Source organism: Dichomitus squalens (genome assembly GCF_000275845.1).
Source record: "Dichomitus squalens LYAD-421 SS1 unplaced genomic scaffold DICSQscaffold_8, whole genome shotgun sequence".
In the NCBI taxonomy this organism is placed as follows: Eukaryota; Fungi; Basidiomycota; class Agaricomycetes; order Polyporales; family Polyporaceae; genus Dichomitus; species Dichomitus squalens.
This window is the reverse complement of record NW_006766890.1, coordinates 136,986-162,741: the sequence shown is the minus strand read 5'-3', so window position 1 is coordinate 162,741 and position 25,756 is coordinate 136,986. Positions and strand designations below refer to the sequence as shown.

The 25,756-nt window shown below is 55.7% G+C and overlaps 7 protein-coding genes across 7 annotated transcripts; 1 reads left to right on the top strand and 6 right to left on the bottom strand.

Annotated features, from left to right (window-relative positions):
* Positions 1 to 279: 279 nt before the first annotated feature.
* DICSQDRAFT_135076 (uncharacterized protein) lies at positions 280 to 3,711 on the bottom strand. Its single transcript, XM_007364092.1, has 9 exons — positions 3,433 to 3,711; positions 2,993 to 3,375; positions 2,656 to 2,934; positions 2,272 to 2,581; positions 1,914 to 2,205; positions 1,219 to 1,824; positions 1,022 to 1,168; positions 786 to 968; positions 280 to 732 (listed from the first exon to the last, which is right to left on the bottom strand). The coding sequence occupies exons 1-9, from the start codon at positions 3,624 to 3,626 to the stop codon at positions 295 to 297; spliced, it is 2,832 nt and encodes a 943-aa protein (XP_007364154.1). The 5' UTR covers positions 3,627 to 3,711; the 3' UTR covers positions 280 to 294.
* Positions 3,712 to 6,961: 3,250 nt separating this feature from the next.
* On the bottom strand, positions 6,962 to 10,213 carry DICSQDRAFT_83442 (glutaminyl-tRNA synthetase). The gene is made up of 6 exons (XM_007364091.1): positions 9,836 to 10,213; positions 9,704 to 9,775; positions 9,430 to 9,641; positions 8,902 to 9,376; positions 8,551 to 8,851; positions 6,962 to 8,491 (listed from the first exon to the last, which is right to left on the bottom strand). Exons 1-6 carry the CDS (start codon positions 10,122 to 10,124, stop codon positions 7,303 to 7,305), a joined length of 2,538 nt encoding a protein of 845 aa, XP_007364153.1. The 5' UTR covers positions 10,125 to 10,213; the 3' UTR covers positions 6,962 to 7,302.
* A 250-nt stretch (positions 10,214 to 10,463) lies between these two features.
* Positions 10,464 to 13,629, bottom strand: DICSQDRAFT_179525 (cytochrome P450 monooxygenase pc-3). Its single transcript, XM_007364090.1, has 16 exons — positions 13,495 to 13,629; positions 12,885 to 13,436; positions 12,703 to 12,803; positions 12,616 to 12,652; positions 12,501 to 12,560; positions 12,359 to 12,448; positions 11,845 to 12,300; positions 11,727 to 11,782; positions 11,513 to 11,669; positions 11,431 to 11,455; positions 11,361 to 11,375; positions 11,230 to 11,304; positions 11,118 to 11,173; positions 10,941 to 11,056; positions 10,691 to 10,873; positions 10,464 to 10,633 (listed from the first exon to the last, which is right to left on the bottom strand). Exons 2-16 carry the CDS (start codon positions 13,207 to 13,209, stop codon positions 10,595 to 10,597), a joined length of 1,791 nt encoding a protein of 596 aa, XP_007364152.1. The 5' UTR covers positions 13,210 to 13,436; positions 13,495 to 13,629; the 3' UTR covers positions 10,464 to 10,594.
* A 205-nt stretch (positions 13,630 to 13,834) lies between these two features.
* DICSQDRAFT_154065 (uncharacterized protein) lies at positions 13,835 to 16,202 on the bottom strand. The gene is made up of 5 exons (XM_007364089.1): positions 15,686 to 16,202; positions 15,478 to 15,578; positions 15,345 to 15,416; positions 15,191 to 15,286; positions 13,835 to 15,130 (listed from the first exon to the last, which is right to left on the bottom strand). The coding sequence occupies exons 1-5, from the start codon at positions 16,140 to 16,142 to the stop codon at positions 14,093 to 14,095; spliced, it is 1,764 nt and encodes a 587-aa protein (XP_007364151.1). The 5' UTR covers positions 16,143 to 16,202; the 3' UTR covers positions 13,835 to 14,092.
* Positions 16,203 to 16,294: 92 nt separating this feature from the next.
* On the bottom strand, positions 16,295 to 19,165 carry DICSQDRAFT_179524 (P-loop containing nucleoside triphosphate hydrolase protein). The gene is made up of 10 exons (XM_007364088.1): positions 19,030 to 19,165; positions 18,941 to 18,974; positions 18,668 to 18,887; positions 18,586 to 18,615; positions 18,244 to 18,537; positions 18,153 to 18,180; positions 17,774 to 18,101; positions 17,543 to 17,701; positions 16,805 to 17,478; positions 16,295 to 16,733 (listed from the first exon to the last, which is right to left on the bottom strand). Exons 1-9 carry the CDS (start codon positions 19,154 to 19,156, stop codon positions 17,103 to 17,105), a joined length of 1,596 nt encoding a protein of 531 aa, XP_007364150.1. The 5' UTR covers positions 19,157 to 19,165; the 3' UTR covers positions 16,295 to 16,733; positions 16,805 to 17,102.
* A 235-nt stretch (positions 19,166 to 19,400) lies between these two features.
* Positions 19,401 to 21,782, top strand: DICSQDRAFT_168483 (MAS20-domain-containing protein; the record flags this gene model as incomplete). Its single annotated transcript, XM_007364087.1, has 9 exons — positions 19,401 to 19,530; positions 19,587 to 19,781; positions 19,834 to 19,949; positions 20,001 to 20,084; positions 20,329 to 20,347; positions 20,413 to 20,543; positions 20,599 to 21,228; positions 21,280 to 21,378; positions 21,438 to 21,782. The coding sequence occupies 9 exons, from the start codon at positions 19,401 to 19,403 to the stop codon at positions 21,780 to 21,782; spliced, it is 1,749 nt and encodes a 582-aa protein (XP_007364149.1).
* Positions 21,783 to 22,427: 645 nt separating this feature from the next.
* DICSQDRAFT_168482 (uncharacterized protein) lies at positions 22,428 to 25,437 on the bottom strand (the record flags this gene model as incomplete). Its single annotated transcript, XM_007364086.1, has 5 exons — positions 22,428 to 22,450; positions 22,515 to 22,871; positions 22,921 to 23,544; positions 23,604 to 25,230; positions 25,288 to 25,437. 5 exons carry the CDS (start codon positions 25,435 to 25,437, stop codon positions 22,428 to 22,430), a joined length of 2,781 nt encoding a protein of 926 aa, XP_007364148.1.
* Between the last annotated feature and the right edge of the window lie 319 nt (positions 25,438 to 25,756).

The window sequence follows — 25,756 nt, the reverse complement described above, 5'->3', positions numbered from 1 at the left end:
CTCAATTGTTCACTCCAGTTTCGCGTTCATAGGCCATACGGGTTCCGAGGCACAAGCTCAAAATGTCCATTAGAATGGACACTGAGCGGGAATGCGACGAGTGGCTACCCAGTTCAGTTCGGCAGCTTCTATCTGTCATTCCAGGGAGTGTGGGAAGAAGAGATGATGTCAGATATCTCTCACCCTCTCGGGCGCCGTCCCTGGTCATCTCCATGACCATCGAGTATATGATGAGCAAATGTGGTAGCATTCGAGCTCCAATAACCCGTGAAGTACAACAGCTCGTGATACGCCTCATCCCGCGACGAGTGCAAGGAGACTATATACTTCTCTACGAACGGTGTGATAAACATCCGACACCGAGCCCTCCACTTCAACCCGACCGCGTGCAGTCTTTCTGACTGCTACAGAATCGCCAAGAGAGTCCAGACCGACGCCCGCCCCCTTCTTTGCGGCCGCGCCGCAGATCAGGACACCCTCTCCGACCAACTCAGCTTGCACGCCGATCGACGCTAGACGCGTCTTCAACGCAGTCAATTTGAGCTCGCCGATCATGGTCGATTGCGGCAGAGCCTGTGTCGGCCGTGAGCCGAGCATCCGCCCACGAAGTGGCTGGTGCGGGGCAGATGCCGGTTGGAAGTGAGTGATTGCTGCCGGCTCCAGTACTGGGATGGTTGACGATGCCAGGCTGGACACGCGACCAGAGACATAGGCAACTTCGTTATCCTCGAACTACGGCACATGCTCTGTCAGATGAACGAGAGCCTGAGGTTCATGCAGCTTACCCTGGACATCTTGAGGGAGGCCAGGAGCTCATCGCTCAGTGATATCGAGAAGCTATTCGTGTGTTGACCGATTTGGATAGTCTCGCCTTGGGGAGGAGCGTAAATCTCCTTGGTCATGGCTTTGATACTTGCACAGCTCTCAATCAAAGCATCTGTTGCAGCTTGTGGTGCATGCACCAGAATCTAGCGACAACGCATGGGGATTCCGCGGACGTTGGCAGGCGCATGTTACTCACCATCTTCCTAGGGTTGACCTGAGGGACAATTGTCTTCACCGCACGTCCGTCATTCAAACCCTCCAAGTCGACGAAGAACAATCGACATGCGAGTTGCACTTCCGCAACGGATGTCACGTATTTTGACGGCGGCTCTCGAGGCGTTTTCTGCGAGGCTGGTCAACATTGTCGTGAAGTCAAGTCATGAGTAGCCTTACCTTTGCCTCTTCTTCCTCCTTCCGCCGTTTTGCTTCCTTCGACTCCTCGCTCTCCGTACTCTCCTCGAACACCTTCCCCTTCCTCAGCCACATTCCGACATCGACTGTCTCGCCATACTCGTCCACCCTCCTTTTCTTCTCCACATACGGGAACATCCTGAACCGCTGCGTCTGCCCCTCCGCGCTCTTGAAGAACGACGTCGCCTTCGTGACGTTCCCTTTCAAGTAGATATCAAATGATATGCGCGTCACCGCCCCGTCCTCGGGCTCGTTTCCGCCTACGACCCAGTCCCCGTCCGCGCCGCCGCCTTCGGCGCGCTTCCGCTTTCGGCGGCCATTCGTGCGCCCAGTTCGCACAGGCTTGCCTTCTTCGGCGGTGTCCATGAAGTCTTCACCGAGCGTGCGCTCCACCTCGCTTTCTTCATCCGAGTCCGAGCCCGACTCGTCGGTATCGTCTTCAGACTCGCTCTCGGCCTCGTCTGCCTCAAGCATGCGCTGGGTGCGCGCGAGCGCAGCTTGTTGCGCTGCGGCCTTCTCCCGCGCCGCGCGCTCTTTCGCAAGGTACTCTTCCAGCTCCTCGCCCTGGAGTGGCACCTTGGAGTGCATCTGCATGTATCATTCGTGTACCACAGGCAATATTAAGACTCGTCTTGGCAAGGGCTATACGGAATGGCTGAACGAAGACGCATGCGTACCTCGAGGCGAAGGACCCCATCCATCATGATGTTGTTGCCAATCTTTCCTCGGTCCCACTTCGCTTCCTCGCGCTGAGAATCATTCCACTTGTCAAAAAGCAGCCGGCCCAGTGTGCCCGGCTCTCCTCGCCCAGTGAGAAGGACGACGTTATCAGGAATCTCCGCAAACTCTGCGAAGATCGCGCGCGAGGGACCATGAGAGAGCGTGGCCGGTACGGCAAGTATTAGCTTGGGGTCTTTCGACGAGTACGTCGACATGAGAGCTTGAGGGCTCAGGAAGAACTCGACGTGCCTGGCGGCATGACGCAAGTAAGCATAGACCATATGGAACAGTGTTCTACAATATGAGCGAACGTACTTGAAGCGCAAGGCGAAGGCCCCTAATGCTTCTTCGTCGTGATCATCGTCGCGTCTTCGTCGGTCACGCCTTCCGTTCTCGCCGTTCTCACCAACATCCTCCTTGCTGATCGTGCCGCCGAACCATTCCATCATACTGCGAACGAAGGTGAGCATCTCCTGACCCGTACGGGACAGCAGACAGATCGGGTATTTCAGCCGAGAGTAGTTCCAGTGCTGATCAAGCAAGACTAATAACTCGAGGACTCTGGTACTGGCATCGCATGGCAACAACAGAGAATTGCGTGACGATAGAGTTGCGGTGACACAATCTAAAGAGATAGCCGCAGTCAAGCATGGTCATCGTCAGCTGCACGGTCGTCTCCGGACTTGTTAGTGAACTTGCCTAGCAAAGCGGCGTCCCTGTCTTTGCGACGAGCTGTGGTCACGTTGGCGCGCTCCGCGTCGGTGATCAAGAGGTCCGGCCTTGCCAAGCTCTCGAAGACTCCACCACCAGCAGAAGCCTGCCGTATGAGAACAGTGCCGTCCAGATGTCGTTCCCGCATGTGATTCATATCGACGGCGTAGAGAATAGTACCAGCCGAGGGAGAACGAATCTTCCAGATGGTACCTCCAAGAGAGTGACCAGCGTTGAAGGGGATGATAGTCAAACCCTGGCACTTGCCTATGTCCCAGCTAAGCTTGAGCCTCGCGCATCGACAAAACCCGAACAACGGTCATACCTTGTAGGTGACATGGCTGAGAATACCTCAAGACATTCACAGACTCAAAGGCGTCGACAACTTCTTGAAGAGTAGCAACATTCTTGCGCCGCTTTCCTTCGGAGGAAGGTGGTGGAGAAGAGACATTCTCACCAAGTACAGGAGAGCCGGATGGTTCGCTGGAGGACTCTTGGGTCCCCTTAGCCTCCGTTGTATCTCCTACGTCTTGTTCGTCGCGAATGCCTTCAACGTCTTCGGTTACGGCAACCCTTGCCATAGCTTGTACAGGTAGCGTGGTATACGCAGGAGCAGTGAGACCCCAATGCGCATGTGCATAGGGATACAATCCACAGTGAGATAGATCACCATGAGATAGCAGCACGAGGTCTACGGAGGATGCACACCTGAACAACACAAACATATTCATGAAGCACGGTTCACATAGGGCGAGAAATACGTACTCCTTCAGAGAATCACAATATTTCTCCCATGGGGCTAATTCGCTCTCCTCTGTGCCATCTTGAGTGGTTTCTGGGCACCAGTCTGGAGATCCACAGTCAAGAAGTATGCGTACATCGTCGACCTGTAGCAAGTACGCCAATGGGACTGTGCGAGCAGAGCGAGCGGGACCCGAGAGGGGCGTGAACGTAATCATGGCAAGTATTGGTCACTTCACAGATCGTAGTAGACAGTCTCAGCACATTATCAGACAGTGTAGGTCCAGAAGTTAAGTCAGAGTCAAGCAACAGGCGGGCGCAGACTAAGCATGCAAGTGCTGCTGCCTTGACGCGAACGCGCTCTGCCTTCCTGCCCACGTGATCCGACCAGTATTTGGCTGTTAGGTTCTCTGAAAGTGCTTGCAGACAACCCTTCTCGGCCTCCTAGCCTCACGCTTCAGACCAGTCAACGTTACAGTGAACTACAAGGGAAATTCCACTAGCAATTACAGCACATCATCACGAAATCATAGCATACATTGTCTCCTGAACGTCCGCCTTCACCCTACCCACCGGGGACGCGCATGACGAAGTGCAAGCTGCCTAGGCCATTGAAGCAGTTCCAAGATGTGACTCCGTGCCGCCGGAAAGCCCAATGTGACTCTCATCGGATCGGACCAGTGGGTGGTCGAATCGAATCGTGCTTTGATCGGTGGTCGGTTCAGCCTCGTCTCCCATTATGAATCCGCGAAGGTTCAGAGCAAGCTTTGAGGCCTCAATGAAGTATTCTCGTCATTGAACCCTGTGATACAGAGAGACGGTCTCACCGATATTGAATCGACAGCTATAATCCACCTGCGTGTGTACATACATTCATCTTAGGTCTGTGGAGGCGCTGAATGCACTTACCCAAATCCTAGACTCTGGACGGCTCTGCCATTAAAGCATATCACGATGGACAGATTGAAAATCTTTATCACTGCAACGGGTCACATTCGATAGAGTTAGCGAGGAGGCTAGGTAATTGTTGGTTGTGCAAGTGACGTGGAGACTGACAGAACATCCTGTATGCAAGAGCAGCAATTGGTTTACTCCCGTAGACCATGCAAGGTACCACTGCAGCGCTCACATGGAAAAGTGGGCGACGCCATCCCTGACGAGCAGGAATAGAAGTGGACTGAATCTTTGCACTTCAGACCACCTCGTCAACGGATTGCGCCTAGCTTTGGAGAGGTCGAGCTTGAATGCTTCACTAGTGACTAACTTGCGAATCATCAAAGCAAAATAAGAGACTGAAGGTATCCATAGTAGCGTGGAGGTCATGAGCAACAACGGGTGTTCTCCAGAAGTAGGGACTCACCGGATACAACACAGAAGACAACCCTTTGACATTGACGTAATCAGATGGGCAGCTTGCGGGCAGTACCAGACACCACTCACCAAGCTGGTAGAGTGTCTGCCAGCGAAATGTGGGCAAAACTGAAACAACCCGGGATGAGAAGATCGGATGGGCGTGGCATAGCTCGTATCTTGCGTGCCTCAGTAATACCCGTTGCGAGTGCCGTCTGCATACAAATTATACATAGATGCCTCTTTTCTTTTCTGGCTAAAGAAGCATACCGTGATCTCTACTACGCGATCGTGAGTATATCGGTACGCGTTTGATCATGACTCGACTCACCAGCGAAACAGGTCATGACGACAGCTGCGACTAACACCGGTCAAGCAAATGTGCGAAAATGAGTTACAAGCGATTTCTGCTGATGGTACACACTCGCCTTTCACGCTCCTGCCGTATGTGCTCCATAGTCGAAGCATAAACAGCGCCTCGCTTAGGAGCATGATGATTGCAGTTGATCCACTGCGGCCAAACATCGCAACAGGTATAGAAGAGAACGAGGCATATACGGTCATTAACTCACAACGCCTCGAAATAAGCCCAGCCTCTGCATCTAGTTCGTGTTCATCAGTTTTCTAACATCATGTTCTGACAGAACGACTGACAACTGTCACGATGACAAGTCGCATCAGCATGCGTAAATTGAGACTCGGGAGAAGCCTGACATACCGCGAACGGAGTGGTGGTGCTAGAATTGACTGTAAAAGTTCAGTGAAGCGTCCACTTCCCAGTTTCAGAAGCTCGTACCAGCAAAGAATAATCTGGATCTCGTAATTCAAACCACTTATGTACTATCATCCGGAGGGAACTCACAAGATTGCAAACAGGCCATAGTATCTGACGACAAGATAGAGGATTTTCGTGCCTGTCCAACGAGCTCTGCGGCAAGACAGTGTCAGACCGACGCGTTATGCTATGACCCATCGTTGTTCTGTCTACCCAACTTACCGCCAGACAAATTCGACCTGTAGAGATTCCACCAAAGCCCATCAGGAATCAAGACACGGCAAACACGACGGGAGAGCGGGGTCTGACGGACCTCTTGAGAAAACGTAAGACATATGTCATACATGAGCAGGGTTACAGCGGCCACTTCGCAGCATTATGACTAGCAGGTCTAACTACCAGTGAGGCAACTAAGAACTCACTAGTGGAGGAGTTAGCCATGATAGTGTCTCGCATGGTCTGAATAAATAGCTGCTCAGCTCCAGGGATGGACATGCCTGCAGGCAGTAGCGACTGTGCCGACATGGTTGGAATTACTGTTTCTGCTGTTCCATTGCTGCTTTTATGTGCTGGATGTTGATTGTGTGGAAGACTGATTTGCTCGGCATTTGTATGCACGTCGGGAGCATGTCGCGACGATGTCGAAACTTTTCGTCGAGCTCGGAGAGAAGATTCCACTACATGCCGCAGCCTCTCCAGGTCGTGCGGTGGCGTGACAATTTTCAGATATCGTAGCTTGGAGATAGTTTGAGGATCTCCCGAAGACTCTTTCGATTGTGACGGGCGTATGTGGCTATGCAAACCACTGTCGGGATCACGGTTTGCAAGGGCTCAATGATAGCAGAACACACAAAGAACGGGATTAGAATCATAACGTCCACACCTGAATAGCGATCTAATACCACCTTGGTCTTCCCTTGTTACCGACGCGGGTCAATCGGCTACGATTCGACGAGTAGCGTACGCTGGAAGTGCGAGACAGTAGTTCTGGAGCTGTTTTGGTTGTTCAGCTGCCACGGACTTACACCTTGACAGATAGGATCAGTATATTAACAGCAAAAGCTAAGCAGGCATTGCCTCGACATAACTTCTACGATGCGGGGCATAAGGTCGCGCGGCGGTGACGTGAGCCTAGTATTTGGGTAGCCTACCAGAGTACTCGCCGGAAAGAAACGTCTTGAGAGGTCATATCCTTGGAGTATTGGAATGTGTAGGCAAGCAACATTGAATCTACTGCATGTGAGATAAATACAGTGGTTGGTCAGAAGAAGACCCTGAGCGAAGGTCGACGTCAGACATACTGGTAACCATGAAATACGCTATACCGCAATAAATCACGCGTACCTACTATACATACTGCCGCGGTTGCGCGAACGCCATGAAGAAGCCGTGAGGGTTATGAATCACTCCAAGTCGCAGTGCACTCACCACACAGAACGTCATCCAAGCCGCAAGCGTCGATCATCCTTTGCTTGAAGCTCTTAGGACAACATAGTATATCTATACCTGGCAAGGCACAGGAGCACAGAGCGAAGTGAGGTCCGAGATACCCGTCGTTCCGCATCCAAGGTTAGCTACTTAGCTGCATGGTGTCGAGAGCCTGTAAGCACCTCTGAACAACATCACAGCAGCGCCACCCTGGATCGGCGTGTGAACATGTCGCGCCACCGTATCACGACCCCAACGTCGTCCCTCGAGCAGGAGTAAAAGCATTGTACATCTCGTGAGGACTTCAACACTGACGCCATGGTTCATCTACGTTATGTGATTTATGCAGCCTTGCCCGAGTCTTCCTTCAGGCTTACGATTCTGTTCAGCACAAGGTAATCTCCATCCTTGCGACCAGCGTCGATCCCATCCTCGAGACACGCCAGCTTCGCCTCCTTGTCCACCGCAAAGTACGCCACGCGCAAGCCCTGGAACCTGATCACCTCCTTTCCGACAAGCTGCTCGCTCGTCGCCTTGGGCGTGTCGTCATGCTCGTGCGTCGGCGCGCCCTCGACGACGGGGCCCGTGGCACTCGCGCTCTTCTTCAGTGCCTCGTCCGTGCGCTTCTTCCCCTCCGCCTTCGCGTCCGCGTACGCCTTCTTTGCGAGATTCCAGAAGCCGACCTCGACCATCGCGCCCCTGACGACCTCGAGCGAGTCCGGGTTGATGTCCGCCCGGAAGTCGGGCACCGCCGCGGACGGGTTCTCGCTCTTGAACAGCTGGTGGAAGATGCGTGTCTCGTCGACGACAACGGGGCTGCCCGACGGCCGGTGCTCTGCAACCCACTGGATGAATGCCTTGGGCTTCTTGGGTGCGCCCTCGTTCTCTGCGCGGACGACGATCTCGACGACTTGACCGGTGGCGGGATCAGTTTTGTGGGAGACATGGGTGACGGGCCACGGGGCCTGGAAGAGACCAACTGTCTTCCCCGGAGCGAGACGAAAGTAGTCCTTGGAGTCTTCCAAACGGAAGTCGTCTGCGTCGATGTAGATTGTACGCGTGAGGGGAACCCTCGAAACACCCAGCTCCGGGACCTTCGGGTGAAGCGGCTTCTCGAGCCACAACAGGAAGTCCTCGGGAAGGTTCTCGATGGTAACTTTCAGCGGACGCAGTACCATGAGCAGGCGAGAGACACTGCCTTCGAGATATTGCCTGATTGCCTGCTCGAAGCGGACGGTCTGGATATTTGAGGGTGCTGTGGAGACACCCAGTCCGCTAACGAATGAGAGGATGGCACCGGGCGGGATACCACGACGACGAAGGGCGATGAGGGTGTACAGGCGGGGGTCATCCCAGTCACGAACGTGGCCCTCTTTGACAAGTGCGAGGATCTTCCGTTTTGACATGATTGTCCCAGTAAGGTTGAGCCGACCATACTCGGACTGACGGGGCTTGTAGACCTCAAGAGCATCACATAGCCACTCATATGACTCGCGGGAGGCGATGAACTCCGTTGTGCATAGGGAGTGGCTGAGGAAATAATGTATCATCAATACCTCTCTGATAGGACACGAGTAAGAGGCACCAACGTGATGTTCTCGAAGCTATCGCACAGACAGTGCGTAAAGTCATATGTTGGATAGATCTTCCACTTGTCGTGTGTTCTATGATGAGGGGTGAGGAGAACACGATAGGCCACCAAGTCCCACATCATCGTGTTTCCGGACTCGAGATCCTGCTTCATTCTCAAGATCGCCTGGCCGGGCTGGTATTCGCCGTTCTTCATTTTCTCGAACTCTGCTAGAGACTCCGCGACGGGTCTCGTCCGGTGTGCGCAAGCTCTCCGAGGACCACGATCCTCTCCACCTCTGTTCGCGAAAATCTCCTCCGCTATGACGACGTTGATATAACCAACTTGACACGAAAGGCGCAATACTCACCTGTGCAGTGGCAGACATATCCTTTGTCTCGGCGGATCAATTCTACGGCAAGCTCGTAGAGCTTGTCGAAGTAGTCGCTTGAATACGTGATCTTCCAAGGCTCATACCCAAGCCATCGAACAGTCTCCAGAATACTCTCAAAGAACCTTCCCTCCTCTGCTTCCGGATTGGTATCGTCATATCGGAGATAACAGTGGCCACCGTGATGTGCGGCGTACCCGAAGTTCACGAAGATCGCCTTTGAATGGCCGATGTGCAGGAAGCCGTTTGGCTCCGGAGGGAATCGAGTGTGGACAATGCCCTTCGTGGCAGACAGGTGCTGCTCGCGTAGATGGGGGTGGATTTGGGGGTTTTCGCCAACCTTGTGCAGGTGGCCAAGGAAGCCTTCCTCGAAGACTGAACGAGCCGATGGCGCAGAGGGACCTGGCTCGGATGTGACAGCAGGGGTGCCCTTGGTAGGCTCTTTCTTCGCTTCCTGCGGATGGTGTGCTCAGTGCATATTTTGGAAGGAAAGACATGGATATGTACCTTCGCGGCCGGCTTCCCGCTTTGCTTCGCCCCGAATTTCTCTGTGAACGCCTTCTCCACGGCGTTCTTCAGTTCAAGCGCATTCGCCCAGCGAAGGTCTGTATTCTTCAGACCGCCGATAGCGGCACCCAAATTGTTCCATCCTGTGTATGCACTGGACGAGATGTACTCGGTTACACGGGCCGCGAGTTGCTCAGCGGTAATGCTGAAACCTGATGAAACGGATATTCAGCACTGTATGTACGACATAGATGCTACTACTGGGTGTACTTACCGACACCGGTGCTCTTGTTGAAATCCGCCGCGTCGACAGGAAGGGGGTGTGCATCGAGGTACTTAGCCGCCTCTATCGCATGGAAAAGGTTACATCTCGAGCTCGCGCGAGAGCCAGAGAGATCGCGCTCACCCGCGACTTGGTCGGTCGTCTTCAAGCGACCATCCAAGATGCCAGCAACAGCGTAGCTCCGCTCCCCATCCCCAAGCTTGGCTCCTTGCACAGCGAGCGCCGCAAGCAATACAGCCTGCTTCTCGTCCAAGTCCTTGTTGACGAGATCATGCGACTCGATGATGCCCTTGAGCGTGCTCGCGCTCTTCGCGCTCTTGGCTGCCTCCGCCGCCTTGGACTGCGTTAGTCCGATCTTCTTGAAGAGCTCGATGAGCTCCGCCGTCTCAGGCGCGTCCGCCTTGGGAGCCATAGACGAGGTCGGTGGTGTGTTGATCGCGGTAAACGGCCTCCTCGCGCGAATAGAGGAACAGTAGAGCAGCCAGATAAGGGTGGTGGTGGTGGTAGTTGTGTGCAAAGAGTAGATATACCGCGCGCAGATGCGTCGAGCCTGACTCGGTCTGTTGCGCGGACTTGGGTCACATCGATCTACTCGATCTCACAGGTTGCTCCGGATCTTGGGCTCAATACACGGGCGCTCCGATGCACACTCCACCTCTCGGTCACCCACACTACTAGAGTAAATGATATGTAGGTATCCGTGCAGTATGCTGTTTCCCGTTACTGCCCACGTCTCAAGCTTTTACGAGCGCAAGGTCGAGAGGATATATTAAAACAATAAGGCGAAGGGTAGACATGTGGTTACAGCATTCTTTGATTCTTCGTTTACGCTTACAGATAACTTCACAAACATCGCGTTCCTTGTACTGCCCGATGCTATATTCACGCTTCAGCCACGCCCATCTTGACCCAACACCCACCCTGAACAGGTCCAACGCGGTCAATGTCAGTCAACGCGAAATTGAAGGATCCACCTACGTTAGCGTAGAGGGTGAAGTGGGACTTGGGGGCGATCTGCTCTTTGGCCTTGCGGCCCTCACCTTCCGTCGCCCACTCCGGAGGCGGGCGCGAGTCCTGAGGCTGGGCGGTAAGGTCGAGTTCCATGGACGAGAAGTTCTGGAGCAGGCGAATCATAAAGAACGACATCTCGTTGTAGGCGAACTGTGACGTGAAGAGGAAGTCAGTGTCTCTTACTACAATCGGGGAGCGTGGGCGGTAAGTGACTGACCTGTTGCCCCAAACAGATTCGAGGTCCGGCATTGAACGGAAGGAAGATGAAGGGGTTTGGCACTAGGTACTTTCCAACACGCTCATCGAGGAAACGGTCAGGATCAAATTCTTGCGCTGGGAGCGGACATTAGGTCAGAGGTTGAGCGGAGGAATGCGATGATGAATGGTGCCGTACCAGTTGGACCCCAGTAGACTGGGTCACGGTGCATGTTGAAGATAGAATACGAGATGCTGGGACGCAATATGACTGAATATGACTATTACTTTCGGGCTGAGCTCAAACCTACGCGGTCTTAGGAGGGATGTAGATGGGCTTGCCCGTGGGGTCGGGGTTCGGCAAGGTGCCTTCTTTGATAGAGAACCTGTTTGATAGGTCAGAGAATGGACGGGTGTCAGACAGTTGAATGGAGACACCCGCCTGATATCGAACGGCCTGTAGGGCGCGCGAGAGGTAAGCGGGGACCTGATTGACATCCGTGAGGACTTACACAGAAGGGTAGAGCCGGAGCGTCTCTGGAGAAGACCGTATGAGATCATCCGATCATCTTGGTACATTCAACACACACTGACCGTTCAAGAAGGCACGGAGGTACTTCATGTTGCGAACATCGTCGTAGGTGGGGCGTCGTTGGTAACCAACATGCTCAACAATCTCTTCGCGAAGACGCTTGAGAACGTGTGGGTGCTGACACAACAAGTAGACGCCAAATGTAAGGGCGGCGGCGGTCTTGTCGCAGAGCACATCAGCAGCCGGATGTCACTGGAGGTATGGAAGAGGACGCACCGTATCACGGCCTGCGAGCAGGATGTTGAGAGTCTCATCGTGTAGGATCTTGTAGTCTGTCGAATAACATATTGTTGAGTGATAGCGTTACGCGTAGATAGTTAATTGCTCGGCGTACCAGACGTCTGCTTCACCAAGTTATCGAGGAGCGTCTCATCGTCTTGACTCTCTTTATCATCGAGACTGGCCCCGGCCTTCTCGCGCTCTTCCTTCTTGCGAATGGCCTCCTGAAGGAGCGGCTCAAGGAAGGCGTCGACGATAGCCATGTGCTCATCAGTCCTCGACTTGAAGAGTTCCTTCAGCGGCCAAAGCCAACCAACACGGGGACGTTCAGATACGATGCGTTGCGCCATCGCAAATGCATGCGGGAACTTCTCCTTGATGGACTTGGGCTCGTCGACGATGTTGTAGGGGGACATGCCTTTAGGGTACGGCATGGGAGAGTGCAGGCTGTGTACGCAATTACCAAAGAGGAATTCGGTAGCAGAGTCGAGGGTGAACCGCGCGATCAGCTCCTGGAAGTCGAAGGCTATGTTTGCTTGGACGCGCTCCCTGATCTTGCCGAGGGCAACGTCTACGAGGCTCTCAGTTCGGCGGGGGGCGGGAAGGCATAGCAACTGAGTACCACGTACCAGCGTGACGGTCGAACAAGTCGAAATCACTGATCCGCTCCCGGCTGAAGAACGGTCGGGACATGGAGCGATGGAACTTCCACATGTCGCCTAAACAGCATAGTGGGTCACGGCCCTACACAGAGAGGGAGGGGGTACATACCATCAGCATTGAACACCCCAGTGCCGAACAACGAGTCTGTGAAGTCGTGGAACATTTCGCCTGCATAAAAGTGTCATCAAATGGGAAGAGCCGAGCATGAGAGAGGTATAACTACCTTTCTCATAGTTGTTGAAGTCCGTGGCTAGGACAGTCTACAGACTCGCTTAACCACATAAGATGTGCTCTGCAGACGCGCGCGTACCTTCACAATGTTGGGGTCCTTGGTCGAGTACTGCATGTCCCAGAACAGGCTAAACCGTAGAATAGGCCCGCACTCTCCGAAGCCAACATCGAACATATCAGCTGCAGGAGGATACATTGTCATTGACGTCGAAATTGTAGTCAGCTAGCTGTTACGCCGACGCGAACCGCGAAACCACTCACAAGGATAGCCGTTCTCGAAGGCGTCCAAGATACGGGTCAATAGATCTAAGTTCCCGATCCAGTGGCCAACCATCTCTGGGGGCATCACCGCTCCCAGGCGCTCGGCCCCACGCCGGAAGGAGCTGTACTTCCACCATACGCGTGCGGTGAGCGCGAGAGGGCCACTGAGGATCTCAGCCAAAATCCAGGCCCAGGTGGGCAGGACAACGTCTTGGGAAGTAGCTACACGCGCGAGGGCGTACACCGCAAACGGCGGCGCGGAAACGACAAGCAGAAGCTTGAAGAGGAAGGGCACCCCAGGCGGGAGCGACGGCTTGCGGCTCATGGGGAACCGAGGTGTGGCGGTGGCGAGGGCGTACGGTTGATCCTCTGCAGATCGCGGCACTAGGTTCGAGTTGGTGAGGGACAGCCTGCAGCTAGGGAGGATAGCTGGTCAGGATATCGCTTGCCTTGAATCTAACGGGACGCTCATATAAGCACTCCGCTTCGCCGTGATGGACTAGAAATCATATGCATCTCTTCCTCCTCTCATGACCCACTAGGGCGCCACCACTGGTGGGATTGAGCGCGTGGGGTTTAAAATGACTGCGGGGAATTGCAACCGACGCACCCAGCGGCAGGAACGTGCAAATTTAGCCGGCAGACTGGCCACTTTCTCCACCCGTTGCATGGTCACCTGGCACACTTCCAAGTTTCCTCGATCATTAACTTCAAGAAGGTGTCGGGTGCAATGATGAAACCTGGAAGGCGCAGCTTAGACAATGGAGAGATCACAAGTGTATGTCATGGTTGGTGGGCGACACGTCCGAACTCGGACTGATCAGCGTGGGCAAGTCGAAAGCTCGAAGGTGCCACTTGAAGGAGATCGTGACGCACGTACTTACTTGAGCGCTTGAGCGTCTACCACGGGAAGATGTCGGCATGTTCGCAACACAGCACTTCATGAGCGTGTGCAGAGACATGATGCTGAGGATGAATTATGACAGGCAGCGTTGATCCCAGGAATGCGTCACGCAGTCCTATGTAACAGTGAAGCAGAAGCAAAAGTCGGATGAGTCTCCGCTAATCTGCGGGTATGCAGGTATAGTAACGACACACCTAGTGTGTCTACATAAGAGTCCAGGACCTCTCAGACCGACCAAAGAAGAACGTAATAACGAACTGAAACAGGAATCTCTGTCCTAACAGCATTATAAAGCGGCGAGAGGTCATTGTAAATGAATCAAGAATGCAACAAGAATACTGAACAGGCCGACAGTCGCGATTCCACTCGCCGTCCTACCCGTGCCCGAGTTGGTGGTGTGTGTCGGTGAACTCGCCCCTGTACTGCTGCTATGGGCACCGTTGTTGCTCGTCGCGTTCGCGCTGTTCGCGGGATTATTACCGACAAAGATGACAGCGAGACCAGGGCCCGGGACCTGGATGGTGCACCCGCCGGCGCAAGCGATAGTCTTGTCCGGGACGCTGCCTGCGAACGTCGCTGGCACCGGGTTCCCGTCGCCCACGCCTGCCCAGGTCTGTCCGCCCCAAGCAATGTTCGTTCTCTCGGCGACAGAGGGCGCGGCGAGGGTGCGGATGGTGATGCTGCTGTTGGTTGCGGGGATGAATGACGGGTCGATGGCGTAGTCGGACGTCGTGCCCGAGGCGTTCTTATAGTTGATGACGACGAGGCTGCGGACGGTGCTGTCGGCGCCGTCGTAGATGGCGTAAGCGGCGTGGACCTGCGTGGCGTCGTACATTCCGTTCTTGACGTTCAGGTCCACGACGCGACTGCCGCTAGACGACTCAAGGGCCTCGTAGACGGGCAGCATGCCGTAGTAGGGTGCGTTTGTAGTCCACGCGCCGGCATTTCCAGCAGGGCCAGCCGGCGGATCGAACAGGTTGTAGGTGACGCCGCGCTCGCGGGTGTGAAGGTATGCGCCGGCATAGCCTACGGCGGCCATCTGCAGGGCGTAATCTGTGGTCCACAGCGAGACACCGAAGACGTTCGAGATGCCGTCGGTGCCACCGCATGATATGCTGTTGAACTCGTCCATCAGAACCGGCTTATTTGCCTGTTTGGCGATCTGGATGCCATCCTGCTGCCACTGTGCCAGACCTACGGTATTAGAGTGGACGAGGTACCACTCGATACCGAAGTGCGGGTGGCCTGAGCATGTGTCCTGAGGGTAGTGTTGAAGGGTGATGTATTTGAGTTGTTGCTTGTATTGATCGAACCAACCGGACTGGAGGACGCTTGCAAGGTTCTGCATGGGACGATCGTAAATTAGAATGTAGTTAATTTGCGTCATTGGAGCGTCAATTACCCAGGCGCAACAGATGGTGGGGCCGGCGATTTTGTCCTCATCAAGGACATCGCCTTGTGGCGTCGCCTTCAGACTATTGAAGACGACCGAGTAATCCTAGAGAAAAGAAGCCGATTATCAGTGCCTCTCAAATCCCAATGACACCTGCACATACGCCTATATAGTCCTGCGTCGTGTAGTTCGAAAGATAGGGCCGTTGGCCATGCCCGGTGTACAAGTCCGGCTCCTAAGTGCAATAACAAGTTCAGCACTCTGCAGCGAAGCCGATTGCCGAATTTAGTACGCACATTGCCCAACAAATATGCATCAAGCTCGTCACCAAGCGCCTTGGACGCATCTCCGGCCACCAGCGGAATATTAGTGCTGTTTGGTACTCGCAAGCTGAGACCTAGCGGGTGTAAATCAAATTAGCTAGTCTTCTACCGCGCTAAAACGATTCTGGGCCCTCGTGGACAAATACACTTCAGCAACGAACAGCTAAGGCTGTATACCTACCTATGAGATACTGTGCACCGCCGACCTGGGAGCTCACCCCCTTCATTACATCGAATAGCTGGGGTCCGTAGTTGACTGGCTGGTCGTTCGAGTTCGCGTTGGGATCCGTGAATTCAACGATGTCTGGTTGACTCGGCACGTAGGTGGAGCTGTCCATGGAATTGCCGCCCAGACGCAGGCGCACGGGCTTCCCTGAGGCGTGTTTCTGTAGAGTCGAGAGGTACGAGATGAAAGGCGCCGGGATCTGGTCGGTGGTGTTGCCCATGTAGTAGTTAATGAACGACAGTTCGAGCGAGATGCCCAAGAAGTTCGAGTAGACGACGTTCGCAGTGGCGGATGGAGGGGTGGCGGGCGGGGTGATCGCCACAGCAGCAAAGGTGCTGTCGACGGCAGCAAGGAGGCATAGCGTACGAAATAGTGAGGTGGCCCAAGGACTAGTCCGCCGCGCCGAAGACATGATGGGCGTAAGGGCGTAGGGAATGGAACGAGGAACGAAAAGAGCGGCGGCGTGTGAGAGCGCGAGAATAAGGTTGGGGAAGGAAGCTATCGCGAAGGGGCGGGGCCAAGCTATATCCACCTGTTGACCGCCCTTGTTGGGCGACCTGGACTTGAAACGGAGACGTCATGCCCGCTTCCAGACAGCGCCGGGGAGTTGTGACCGTAGGGCTGGGTCGCGAGGAGACGCTTTCAGTCCAAGGCGATAGCATGTCGTCTACAGCGCGGTGATCAGCAACGCTCAATAGATCAACAAGCGCGTCGGATCGAGTTCGGACCGTTGCTCCAGTGGGCTATAGGTGATGATGATGCAAGTCGCACCCCACGCGGTGCACGCACGGCAGAGCGATGGATTGGTTCCCTTGCATATGAGGATGCGAATACGCGGCCCCTGTTGTGAAACTTTGACTAGTCAGGGCGACAGGGAACCAGCATAACAGCCGTCAATGTCCGCTGGGGCGAACCTTCCGTCCAGATGCGAGGTCAAGTGCGAGCTTGTGATGTAGAGGGCCTAACCCCTCCACGACAAGCGAATTCGGAGTCGGATATCCTTCTTGGTAGGTCGTCAAATCTATGTGCGATCACAGTGTAAAATGTTGGGCAAGAAGGGATGATGAACTTACTTTTTCTCGACTCGGGCAGTGCATGCCGCTAGGCACTACTTGTGTGCATACAATCAGGGCAGGAGATGTGCCTAAGTACCGCAGCGTCGATGATACTATCGAAGCGGCCAAAAAGCGCCGTCAAAGCCGCACGGCCGGTCCCATGTGGGGTCAACCGGTCACAGCCGGGTACATTTCGGGTATTTCGATCACTGCAAGTAAGTAATTGTACAAGTCCGAGGGTGTAGGTCAGATCTACATGCACGTCTCCAATCCATCCGCTAGATACCTAGTGTCCAGGCGTAGCCTACACAGACTTACTACACGAAGGACCTGCCAAACGACAAGCCCAAGTTGCGCAGCTCCTTTCCGTGAGCTTCAGCACTGGCGCCCGCTTGTCCATCGCCCGCAGGCATAGCTCCAGGCATCCTCCCGACGGCACCGGAGGCAGCGTCCCAGATACGCGCCAGGCCAAGCGACCGTTCATCAACCTGAGCCATGCGACTGGCGTTGGGCTGAGGGGCAGAAGTCCGCGCTCCGGCTGAGACCGCAGAGGCGAGACTCAATTGAGAAAACTTCTTATCCTTGTCCTGGTCGAGTTGGTCGCGAAGGGACTTGACTTGTCCCTTCAGCACGTCACGGAAATCAGGCTTCTCATCGCCTTCATAACCGGCCAGCACGACGAGAGACGACACACTGCAAATTGTACGAGTAGATGATGAGCGGGTGTGAAACGAGCGAGCAATGGAAGAAGACGCACAATGCCTCTTTCAGGTAGGCGAAACTGAAGCCGTCGGTCTCTGCAGCAATTTCTTTGACGAGGTTGTCCGGGAATGAGATCTTTCTGTTGCCCTTCAGCTTGTCTTGCCAATATTGGATGTACAGGGTGCGTTCCTCTTCGTCGGGATCGGCGAACTCGCTGAATGTACAACACGGAAGCAACTGGTGAGAACGAAGCGACGCCTCCGCAAGAGACGGGCGGGGAGCGTACTATTTTCTGTCAAAACGACTCGGACGGCTGTTCAAAGCAGGGTCCAACCGGTCGAAATGGTTGGTAGTACCGATGAGCAGCAGGCCGTCGTTGCTTTGAAGACCGTCCAACTGGTTGAGGAAGAAAGATCGGTTCGAGTCGTTGATGAGGGAATCAAGGTCTTCCAGGATCAAGACGCAAGGAGCCATCTGTCTTGCTTTCTCAAAGACGGCCTGCATGGAGCCCTCCTCGCCCATCCAAGATTTGAAGGATTTCACGTAGAGCGGGACGTAGCCCTTTGCATCGCATTCCTTCATGATCGTTTTCAAGCTAATTGTCTTCCCGTTCCCTGTAGAGTGGTCAAAGCCCAGACGAAGCGGTTTGATAGCATGTCACGTACCTGGCGGACCCCAGAAGATCAAGCCGCGCTTACAAAGGAAGTATGCTCAATCGCAGGGAAGACATTCGGTCTCCGGAGTGACATCACTTACCTTCCACGGAATGGCGAGGGACTTGTATAGATCCTCGGAGTCGAAGAAGCCGTACACGTCCTTCTGCAGAGCTGTCTTGAATTTCTCCTTGAGAATGACGTCCGCCCAGTTGGCCGTCTGGAGATCTAGCCACATGTCATGGTCCTTCCGCCAGAAACCCTGGTTGAAGACGAGGACTTCTTGATGCAACTGTGCGGCCCAGCCGCCTGCCGCCAGAACAAGGGCGCGCGCAGGTTCCTCGGGCCCTTCGTGAAGAACATATTGTTGGGTTTGAGAACCCATGCCATACGGAAACTGCAATAATACATCAGCATGAGTTCCTTGGAGCTTTGTGGGACCTACTCTGACGACATAGAGAAGGTACTCGTATTTCTGCAGAGATAGCTCAGCTGACACCACCACAAAGATTCGCCAGGACACGTACGTCCCAAGCGACACGGAAGGATCCGAAGAAGATCTGGTTCACTAGGACTCCAGGTATCTGGGACAAACGTCTGGCGACAGGAACGAAGTACACGGACGAAATGAGTTCGGATGGTGCCAATGGTTGGACGAGAGCACCCGGGAAGCTGAGGATGCTATTGCCGTAGTCGCTCACGGGCACGATCGTGTGGTTAGGGTACAACTTGCGAAGTTGTCGAGTTCTGCAAAAATGTTAGGTAGGAACTATCGACATGAGCCGTTGCTTATCACGAACCCAAATGTTGTGGGCTCGCTGAACTTGTTGGACGCTGCATGGAACAATGTGTGGGTGAACGTGTTTGTTGTCGGTGGAGAATTACCCACCCTGGTCAACCCACGGATCATGGAAGCGGTCAGCAGTACCAACGGAGGGCTGCAGGGGGGTCTCCTCCTCGAAAGTGACCTTGATGAACGCTTCCTCGATCTCCTTGGGGCTCATGGGTGTGGTCATGTTGACTGGGTGCAGACAGGGGGAATTGGGGTGATTGTGGGACAGGTGTGCGTGTCCCGAGTGTATTTGAACAACCGCGGGCTGTACTTGTGGCCGCAGCACGACGTGACTACAGCGTCTCTGCCAGGCAGCTGCAGAGTGTCTTGATAGAAGCGCTCGAGAGAAGGCGGCATGACACGTGAGGTGGCTGATTGTCCTGCAAGTGGCGAGCGCGAGCGCACAAACTTCCACTTCACCGTCAACCATGTCCTCCTCCTCCCGGACGTCTACCGTGCTGACTGTGGGGGCAGTGACGGTTCTCAGCGGTCTTGTCGCCTATGCCGTCTATTTCGACTACAAGCGGCGAAATGACAGCGACTTCCGCAAGAAGCTGCGTACGTGGTCCATGATGCCGTTCTGACGCGTTCCTTTGTGCTCACTCGCGCCACAGGGAAAGAGAAGAAGAAAGTCACCAAACAGACGCAACAAGCTCAGGCCGCTTCCGAGGCTGCCTCAGAGGTCAGCCCGGCAGCAATCAAGCAGGCCCTCGCGAAAATCCGGGAGGAGGAAATCCCGGCTACTCCGGACGAGAAGGAGGGATACTTCATGATGCAGGTCCAAATTGGCGATCAACTCGTCCAGAAGGGTAAGCAGTGAATATGACCGACGACGCAACTTTACTAATACGAAGTCGTCAGGTCCGTCCTTTTACCTTCCCGCTGCCTGCGCATTCTTCCGGGCACTCCGTGTCTACCCTTCTCCTGTGGAGTTCATTATGATGGTCCAGTCGACTCTTCCTGCACCCATCTTCAAGGTACGTTGCATCGAATTTGTTGAATTTGCGTCGTATTGACCCGAGGATCAGATCTTCATGGAGTTGGTGAACGCCGATGTGAGTATGCCTACCTCGGAGACCCAGTCGGCGCAGCGTGAGGAGCCAGCAGAGGAGGTGGAGACGAGTCCGACGCGCTCAGGTCCCCCGTCAGAGACGTCCTCCCAAGAGTGGGACAGACTCACGGACCCCGGGAGCCAGGCGGCGCCATGAGAGCCGTACTGCCCGACTCAGTACTGATAGCACAACACCTAATGATGACGCTCCACGCTACGCCCCACCTTTTGCCTTGCCTGTGCTTTGCCGTCGACCCGATTCTAATATACTGTAATTTTCTCCTCTCTATGTTCTCTCTGGTTAGGTCGCATCTCGTGTCGAAGGTACGCCGCCAGTTCGGAGAACGCAAGTATTTGAGCTGAGTGCGCCTGGGCGACCTAAACGATAGGTTATTACGATCACTTCCCGCCCAAGGGCATGAATGTCTCTATACACGCCGGCGAAGCCCAAGGCAACCAGGCTGCCAAGAAGATCCTCATTGCCTCGAAGGACTTCGAGGCCGGTGACATCATTTATACGGTACGCCTATTGTGGCATCCGCCTTGCCATGTTCTCTCACTTATCGCTACCGTAGGAAATTCCTCTTGTCGTCGCTCTAGACGCTGACCTGGAAGGCAAGGGCACCCACTGCTCGTACTGCTTCCGCCCCATCGAGGAAGGTCAGGCCGTTGCCTCCGAGTCCGACAAGATCGGCGCCGTCTTCTGCTCGAAGGATTGCCAAAGCAAGGCCAACATATCCTGGCACAACATGCTCTTTGGCCGCGATTCCGTCCTCCCGCCCGAGCTCGACCCCGGCCATGGCACGGACATCGACGACGGGCGCGAGACCGCGCAGACCGCGTACGTCGCGTGGCTCCAGGAGAAGAAGGCGAAGCGGGCGAACATCCTCGGCGCGCGCTTCGTCGCGAAGCAGATCGCGCTCGAGACATCGAAGCTCATCAAGGACAAGAGCAGCCCGCTCCAGGCGGAGCTCGAGCAGATCGCGGGTGGCGGCGACCTGTATAGCGTCTCGGACCACATGGAGCGCCTGCGCTTCATCGAGGGGCATGTCACGGACGAGGAGATCAAGCATCTCAAGGCTGTCCTTGGTGCGGCGTTGCCTGGTCTGGAGCAGTCGGTCACCGAGGAGCGTATGGCGGTTCTTGTCGGCAAGATGGCGTACAACGCGATCGGTGTGTGCCCTGATGGTGGCAGGGACGACAAGGTGAGCTCGTCATTGGCCCATGATGTTTTGTGGGTCTCACAATATGAGCAGCCCGTCTCCGAAGAGCGTCCGGAGGACCAAGAGAGGACACGCACGCCCTTTGGCACTCAGCGCCAGGTCGGCAGCGGTCTCTACCTCGTCTCATCCTACGTAGGTCCCCTCCAATGGCTACGATCGTTGTTCCCGCCTCATCTCACGCGACACAACAGCTCGCCCACTCCTGCGATCCGTCCACCCGTCCATCCTTCACCGTCGGCTCGACGCAGCTCCAGCTCATCGCGAACCGCCCTATCAAGAAGGGCGACGAGCTCACTATCGCGTACGTCGACGTCGGCCAGCACCCAGGCGAGTCCACCGAGCAGGCGCGCCGCCGACGCCGGGTCGAGCTCGCGCGTGGCTGGAAGTTCAAGTGCGAGTGCGAGCGGTGCGTGTCCGAGGTCGTGGAGGACCTCGAGAAGGAGGACGCCGAGCTCGGGATCGCGAAGGACGAGGCGAAGGTGGAGCAGGTCATGCGCCACGAGACCCTCCCTGGGGCTGCCATGGGCCCCGACTAGATGGAGGGCATGATCGGATGGATAGAGCTGGCTTCGTCCGACTCTCCTCCGGTCTTCGTTGTGCTGTCCCGAAGGACGATTGCTGGCACTCGCTCGCCCACACGGTTCACAGCGAGTAACCAAAAACTGCATTAGATCATAGTAGTCTACCTAATAATCTTCAGCACGCCACTTCTCGTTACGCATGCGTCCGACTGACAAACGTCCAGAAAGTCGACGTAAACGCGGGGGGCCGTACGGGGGCACCTGATAATTGCAAACAAATAACGCTGCTCATCGTCGTCAACGGGGGCCACAAGCGCAGTCATGAGCTCGAACACGATCTGGCCATCGCGAGCGAGGTGGGGACAAGGCAGCAAGTACGCGTAAGTAGAAATACATATATGTACAGAGCGGGTTTGGACAGCAGTATTACAGAGCGTCGTGGATAGTGGCAATGCACGGAGGACAGTTGGCGGTTCGAATCCATTGGGCAGAGACTCTGGTGGGAGGTGGACTGGGACGAGGAGAGAGATGCGTAGCGCTACGAGACTGCTAGTGCAAGATACAAACAACTATCGATGCAGTGGAGGCGATTACAACAATACTAAGATAGATACCGTGTCGCCATCGTCGTTTCGATCTTCGCGGCCGCTCGCCGTCCTCTCAAGCCAGGCTTCTCCACATGCCTGTCGACGTGCCGCGGTCAGCTGGCCAAAGCTCAAACGGCGCGAAGAAACGGAATGAGCTCACCAGCTGCTGGCAGTTCGTTCCGCGCCTTCAATATCTTCAACGCTCGTTGGCGGGCCTTGCCCCCGGTCTCGGGGTCGCTGTCGACGTCATCGTCGTACTCGTCATCCCCCGCGAAATCGAGCGCGCCAGGGTCGACCGGTCGGACGCGATCGCGCTCCGCGTATGAAGCTCGTCGAAGCGACGATGACGTCGAGGAATTGCGTAGAGCGGGCACGAGCAACCCCGGGCGATCTGACAGCGACGTCTTCGGTTCATACGCGGGTATGCCGAATATCTGTCTGTGGTGGTTGAGCCCGATGGGAATCGGCAGCGACTGAGCGATGGGATGGTCGTCGTTGCGATCTGGCCACTTGTTGTCTATCGACTCGGTCAGAAACTGAACAACTTATCGAAACGGATCACCCACCATCACCCTCGTCCTCGTCAGTGACGTCGCTATCCGCGATACCATTGAACCGCCGCCCGAGCGCGGGGTCGAAGTCGTCGAGGACATAGCTGCCCTCCTCCTCGATCGCCTCCGGGGCAGCCTCCCCCGCCTTGAGCTCCCGTCGACTGAAGAACACCTGCCACGCCTTGCTGTTCTTCTTCCAAGCGCTGCGGTGACTGGGCGTGCTCGCGGCGACGAGCTTCAGGATCTCCTCTTCTCGAGGGTCGTGCGGCTCGTCTGGAATGACCCGCCCCGGGGCGACGTTGATAGGACTCTCGACGACCTCCGAACGGGGTTTTTCCCCAACCAGAGACTCCCGCAGCGCTCTACTCCTCTCCGCCGATTCAGCGCTCGGTGGGGTCGTATGCCGCACGGGTGGTGGACGCATCGCGGAGGGATGGGGCAACGACGCAGGTCGGAGAGACTGCAGCTGCGGGGGCAAGCCAGAATTGCTGGACGAGCGGCTGTGCGATGGCCGTGGTGGTGTCCGCACACGTTGGGTGCTAGCTGGCGACGGCGGCGGGTTCTTGGCCTGCTCCACGGGCACTGAGTCTCGGCTGCCTGCCGGCTGCTCCGACTCGTTGTCCATGTCAAAGATAGGGTCTGTGTGGTAGACTACATTAGAACCCAAAGCGGTGCGAGAGAGCAACAATAATACGCACCTTCAACAGTCTCTGAGGGAGTAGGCTGCTCGGAGGCAATCTCGCCTTCTTCCTTGCTGATGATAGCGACCTCAGGCTGAACGTCGAACGTGACTTTCCTCTTCCCCTTGCTGTCTTTGTTATCCTCCGGTATCGCTCCTGCCTTGGCCTTATCCTTGGGCGATGCCGATCGGTTCGCAGGAGGGGCTGGATTCTTGATAGCGCTTTTGTGAACGCGCGTGGAGCGTCCAGCAGCCGTGGTTGTCGCGGCGCCATCAGCAGGCACGTGAGATGAAGTGGACGGCGTTGGTGGCGAAGCAGCTGGTGGGGGCACGGCCTCTGCCTCAGCAAGGGTCTGCAACCTCTGCTGCTCCATCTGTGCCTCAATGTTCATGGTATAGCGATAGCTGGTCGCCATGTCCTTCGACTCATCCATCTCGCGACGGTAGGCTTCCCGGATGCTAGTCTCTGCGTCAATGGATAGAGCTGCCGTACGCGAGGATGCCGTCGACGTGGAATGAACGCGAGTCGTACTTGACCTCGCTGGCGAGGGGGGCGAACGCCCGGCGCGACGGACAGGAGACGCGATCCCGTTCCCGTTACCGTTCACTTCGCGCTGGGCGCCAGGGTACTGCATTCCCGAGGTCTTCAATGACGCCGACAGCGCAGAAGACACAGCCTGACGATGAGTTGGGGAGCTCCTATTGGACTGGGTCGGGGTGGGGACGAAGCTGCTGATCCGAACGGAGGTGGAGGTTTCGGGCGCGGGATTGCTCGCCGCTCGTACATGGCCAGAGACACTCGAACGACGACGTATAGGAGAGACCGCCGACCCCGCCTGCTGCTGGAGCACCAAGTTCTCCCTGAACCGACCCCATATGAGGTCGACTTCTCGCTTGAGTGCCGCCTCGGCTCTGAGAACCTCGGCCACTTTCCGCTCGGTCACCTGCGCGATGTATTCTTCCGCCTCGTCCCTGAGCTTCTGCGACTGCTCACTTGCCAATGCGGACAGGTGAGAGAAGACGACATTCGACGGGGTGAATGGGGGTGGGAGGAATAGCGCTGGCAGTTCGGGAAGGTGTTTCTTCCCTTGTTCGGACGGACCTCGCGCGTTCTCAACCTTGGGTGCTTCGCCCTCCGAAGTTGCAGAAGCGGCAGACGGGGGTGTTCCGCCGGGAAGGATGAGTCGGAATAGCTTGGAGTACATTGGAGATGATTCTGCTTGCGTGACCTCATTGCCGATCTGGACATAGTACGATGTCAATAGTGTTACGACGATGGACGCGGCGCCAGTAGCTGCGCTACAGATGGGGCCGCGCGAGATACTGGGCCATTGGAATGGCGAGGGCTGCGCCACAGGCGAAAGCAAGCCAGGGGGAAGAAGGAATATGCTACTCACCAGGCTTTCCTGGTAAACCTCGATCCAACCGTTAGAGCTCTTGCACAACTCCTTCTCCACCCAATCGTCCGTCGGGAGCACCGGGCCTTCGTCGGTACTCAGATCCGGAGTAACCCGTTGGGAGACACGGTAGGTGAGAAGGCCGCACACGAGACATGTCACGGTGATGAAGCGGGTGAGCTCTGCGGTGGGAGAGCCAGACAAAGGAACGGCTCTGCTGCGACTCCTGAGGGTGACCTCTGGGTGCGCCTAGCCACAAAGAAAATCAGCCGTCATCGCGCGTGTAATTTGTGGTGCAAAACTCACGACACGGATACCCTCTTCACCAACGTAGATTGATTTGAAGCCTGCCTCGGCGGGTGGCGGGGTATCCTTGTTCGGCTGGGGACGGATGCGGATGTTCAAACATTTACAGGCGTGGTGTTCTGGTGGTGGTTGGCCTCCATTGGCGGCCATAGCAAGCCTACTGCTGCGGTGGTATGTGCAGTCGTAGGCGAGGGTGTGAGGAATGCGGGGGTGACGAGAAAGGGCAAGAGGGAGAAGCAAGGCAGAGACGGCGGCAGTTGACGCAAAGAAGGATGGCAGCCCGGCTCAGACGCAGCCTCAGCCTCAGCCTCAGCTCAGTCTCGGAGTCACTCCCGGAACGCCTTTTTTCCACGATCGGGTTTCGGTCCGATTCCCCGTCGGGATCTCGTCCTCGACCACGTTCAGCGCCATTTTTGGCCCACGCTCCCCGTCCTCCTACCAACCGGAGAGGTCATCTGAGAGCATGCGA

What these genes read in the sequence shown, in the direction of transcription:
- DICSQDRAFT_154065 (XM_007364089.1), bottom strand. Translation starts at nt 16,142, where the DNA reads ATGTCTTCGGCGCGGCGGACTAGTCCTTGGGCCACCTCACTATTTCGT. An exon ending in CGGTGCACAGTATCTCATAG is followed by an intron (nt 15,579 to 15,685) that starts GTAGGTATACAG and finishes TACACCCGCTAG; the next exon opens with GTCTCAGCTTGCGAGTACCA. An exon ending in CGACGCAGGACTATATAGGC is followed by an intron (nt 15,287 to 15,344) that starts GTATGTGCAGGT and finishes TCTTTTCTCTAG; the next exon opens with GATTACTCGGTCGTCTTCAA.
- DICSQDRAFT_179525 (XM_007364090.1), bottom strand. Translation starts at nt 13,209, where the DNA reads ATGAGCCGCAAGCCGTCGCTCCCGCCTGGGGTGCCCTTCCTCTTCAAG. An exon ending in CTTCAACAACTATGAGAAAG is followed by an intron (nt 12,561 to 12,615) that starts GTAGTTATACCT and finishes ACTTTTATGCAG; the next exon opens with GCGAAATGTTCCACGACTTC. An exon ending in AGTCTACTGGGGTCCAACTG is followed by an intron (nt 11,057 to 11,117) that starts GTACGGCACCAT and finishes GTCCGCTCCCAG; the next exon opens with CGCAAGAATTTGATCCTGAC.
- DICSQDRAFT_179524 (XM_007364088.1), bottom strand. Translation starts at nt 19,156, where the DNA reads ATGACCACACCCATGAGCCCCAAGGAGATCGAGGAAGCGTTCATCAAG. An exon ending in CCCTCGCCATTCCGTGGAAG is followed by an intron (nt 18,181 to 18,243) that starts GTAAGTGATGTC and finishes TTCCTTTGTAAG; the next exon opens with CGCGGCTTGATCTTCTGGGG. An exon ending in AGTCGTTTTGACAGAAAATA is followed by an intron (nt 17,702 to 17,773) that starts GTACGCTCCCCG and finishes TTGTACATTCAG; the next exon opens with CGAGTTCGCCGATCCCGACG.
- DICSQDRAFT_135076 (XM_007364092.1), bottom strand. Translation starts at nt 3,626, where the DNA reads ATGATTACGTTCACGCCCCTCTCGGGTCCCGCTCGCTCTGCTCGCACA. An exon ending in ATGGGGTCCTTCGCCTCGAG is followed by an intron (nt 1,825 to 1,913) that starts GTACGCATGCGT and finishes TGATACATGCAG; the next exon opens with ATGCACTCCAAGGTGCCACT. An exon ending in AGGTCAACCCTAGGAAGATG is followed by an intron (nt 969 to 1,021) that starts GTGAGTAACATG and finishes CGTTGTCGCTAG; the next exon opens with ATTCTGGTGCATGCACCACA.
- DICSQDRAFT_83442 (XM_007364091.1), bottom strand. Translation starts at nt 10,124, where the DNA reads ATGGCTCCCAAGGCGGACGCGCCTGAGACGGCGGAGCTCATCGAGCTC. An exon ending in CAACAAGAGCACCGGTGTCG is followed by an intron (nt 9,642 to 9,703) that starts GTAAGTACACCC and finishes CCGTTTCATCAG; the next exon opens with GTTTCAGCATTACCGCTGAG. An exon ending in GCGGGAAGCCGGCCGCGAAG is followed by an intron (nt 9,377 to 9,429) that starts GTACATATCCAT and finishes CACCATCCGCAG; the next exon opens with GAAGCGAAGAAAGAGCCTAC.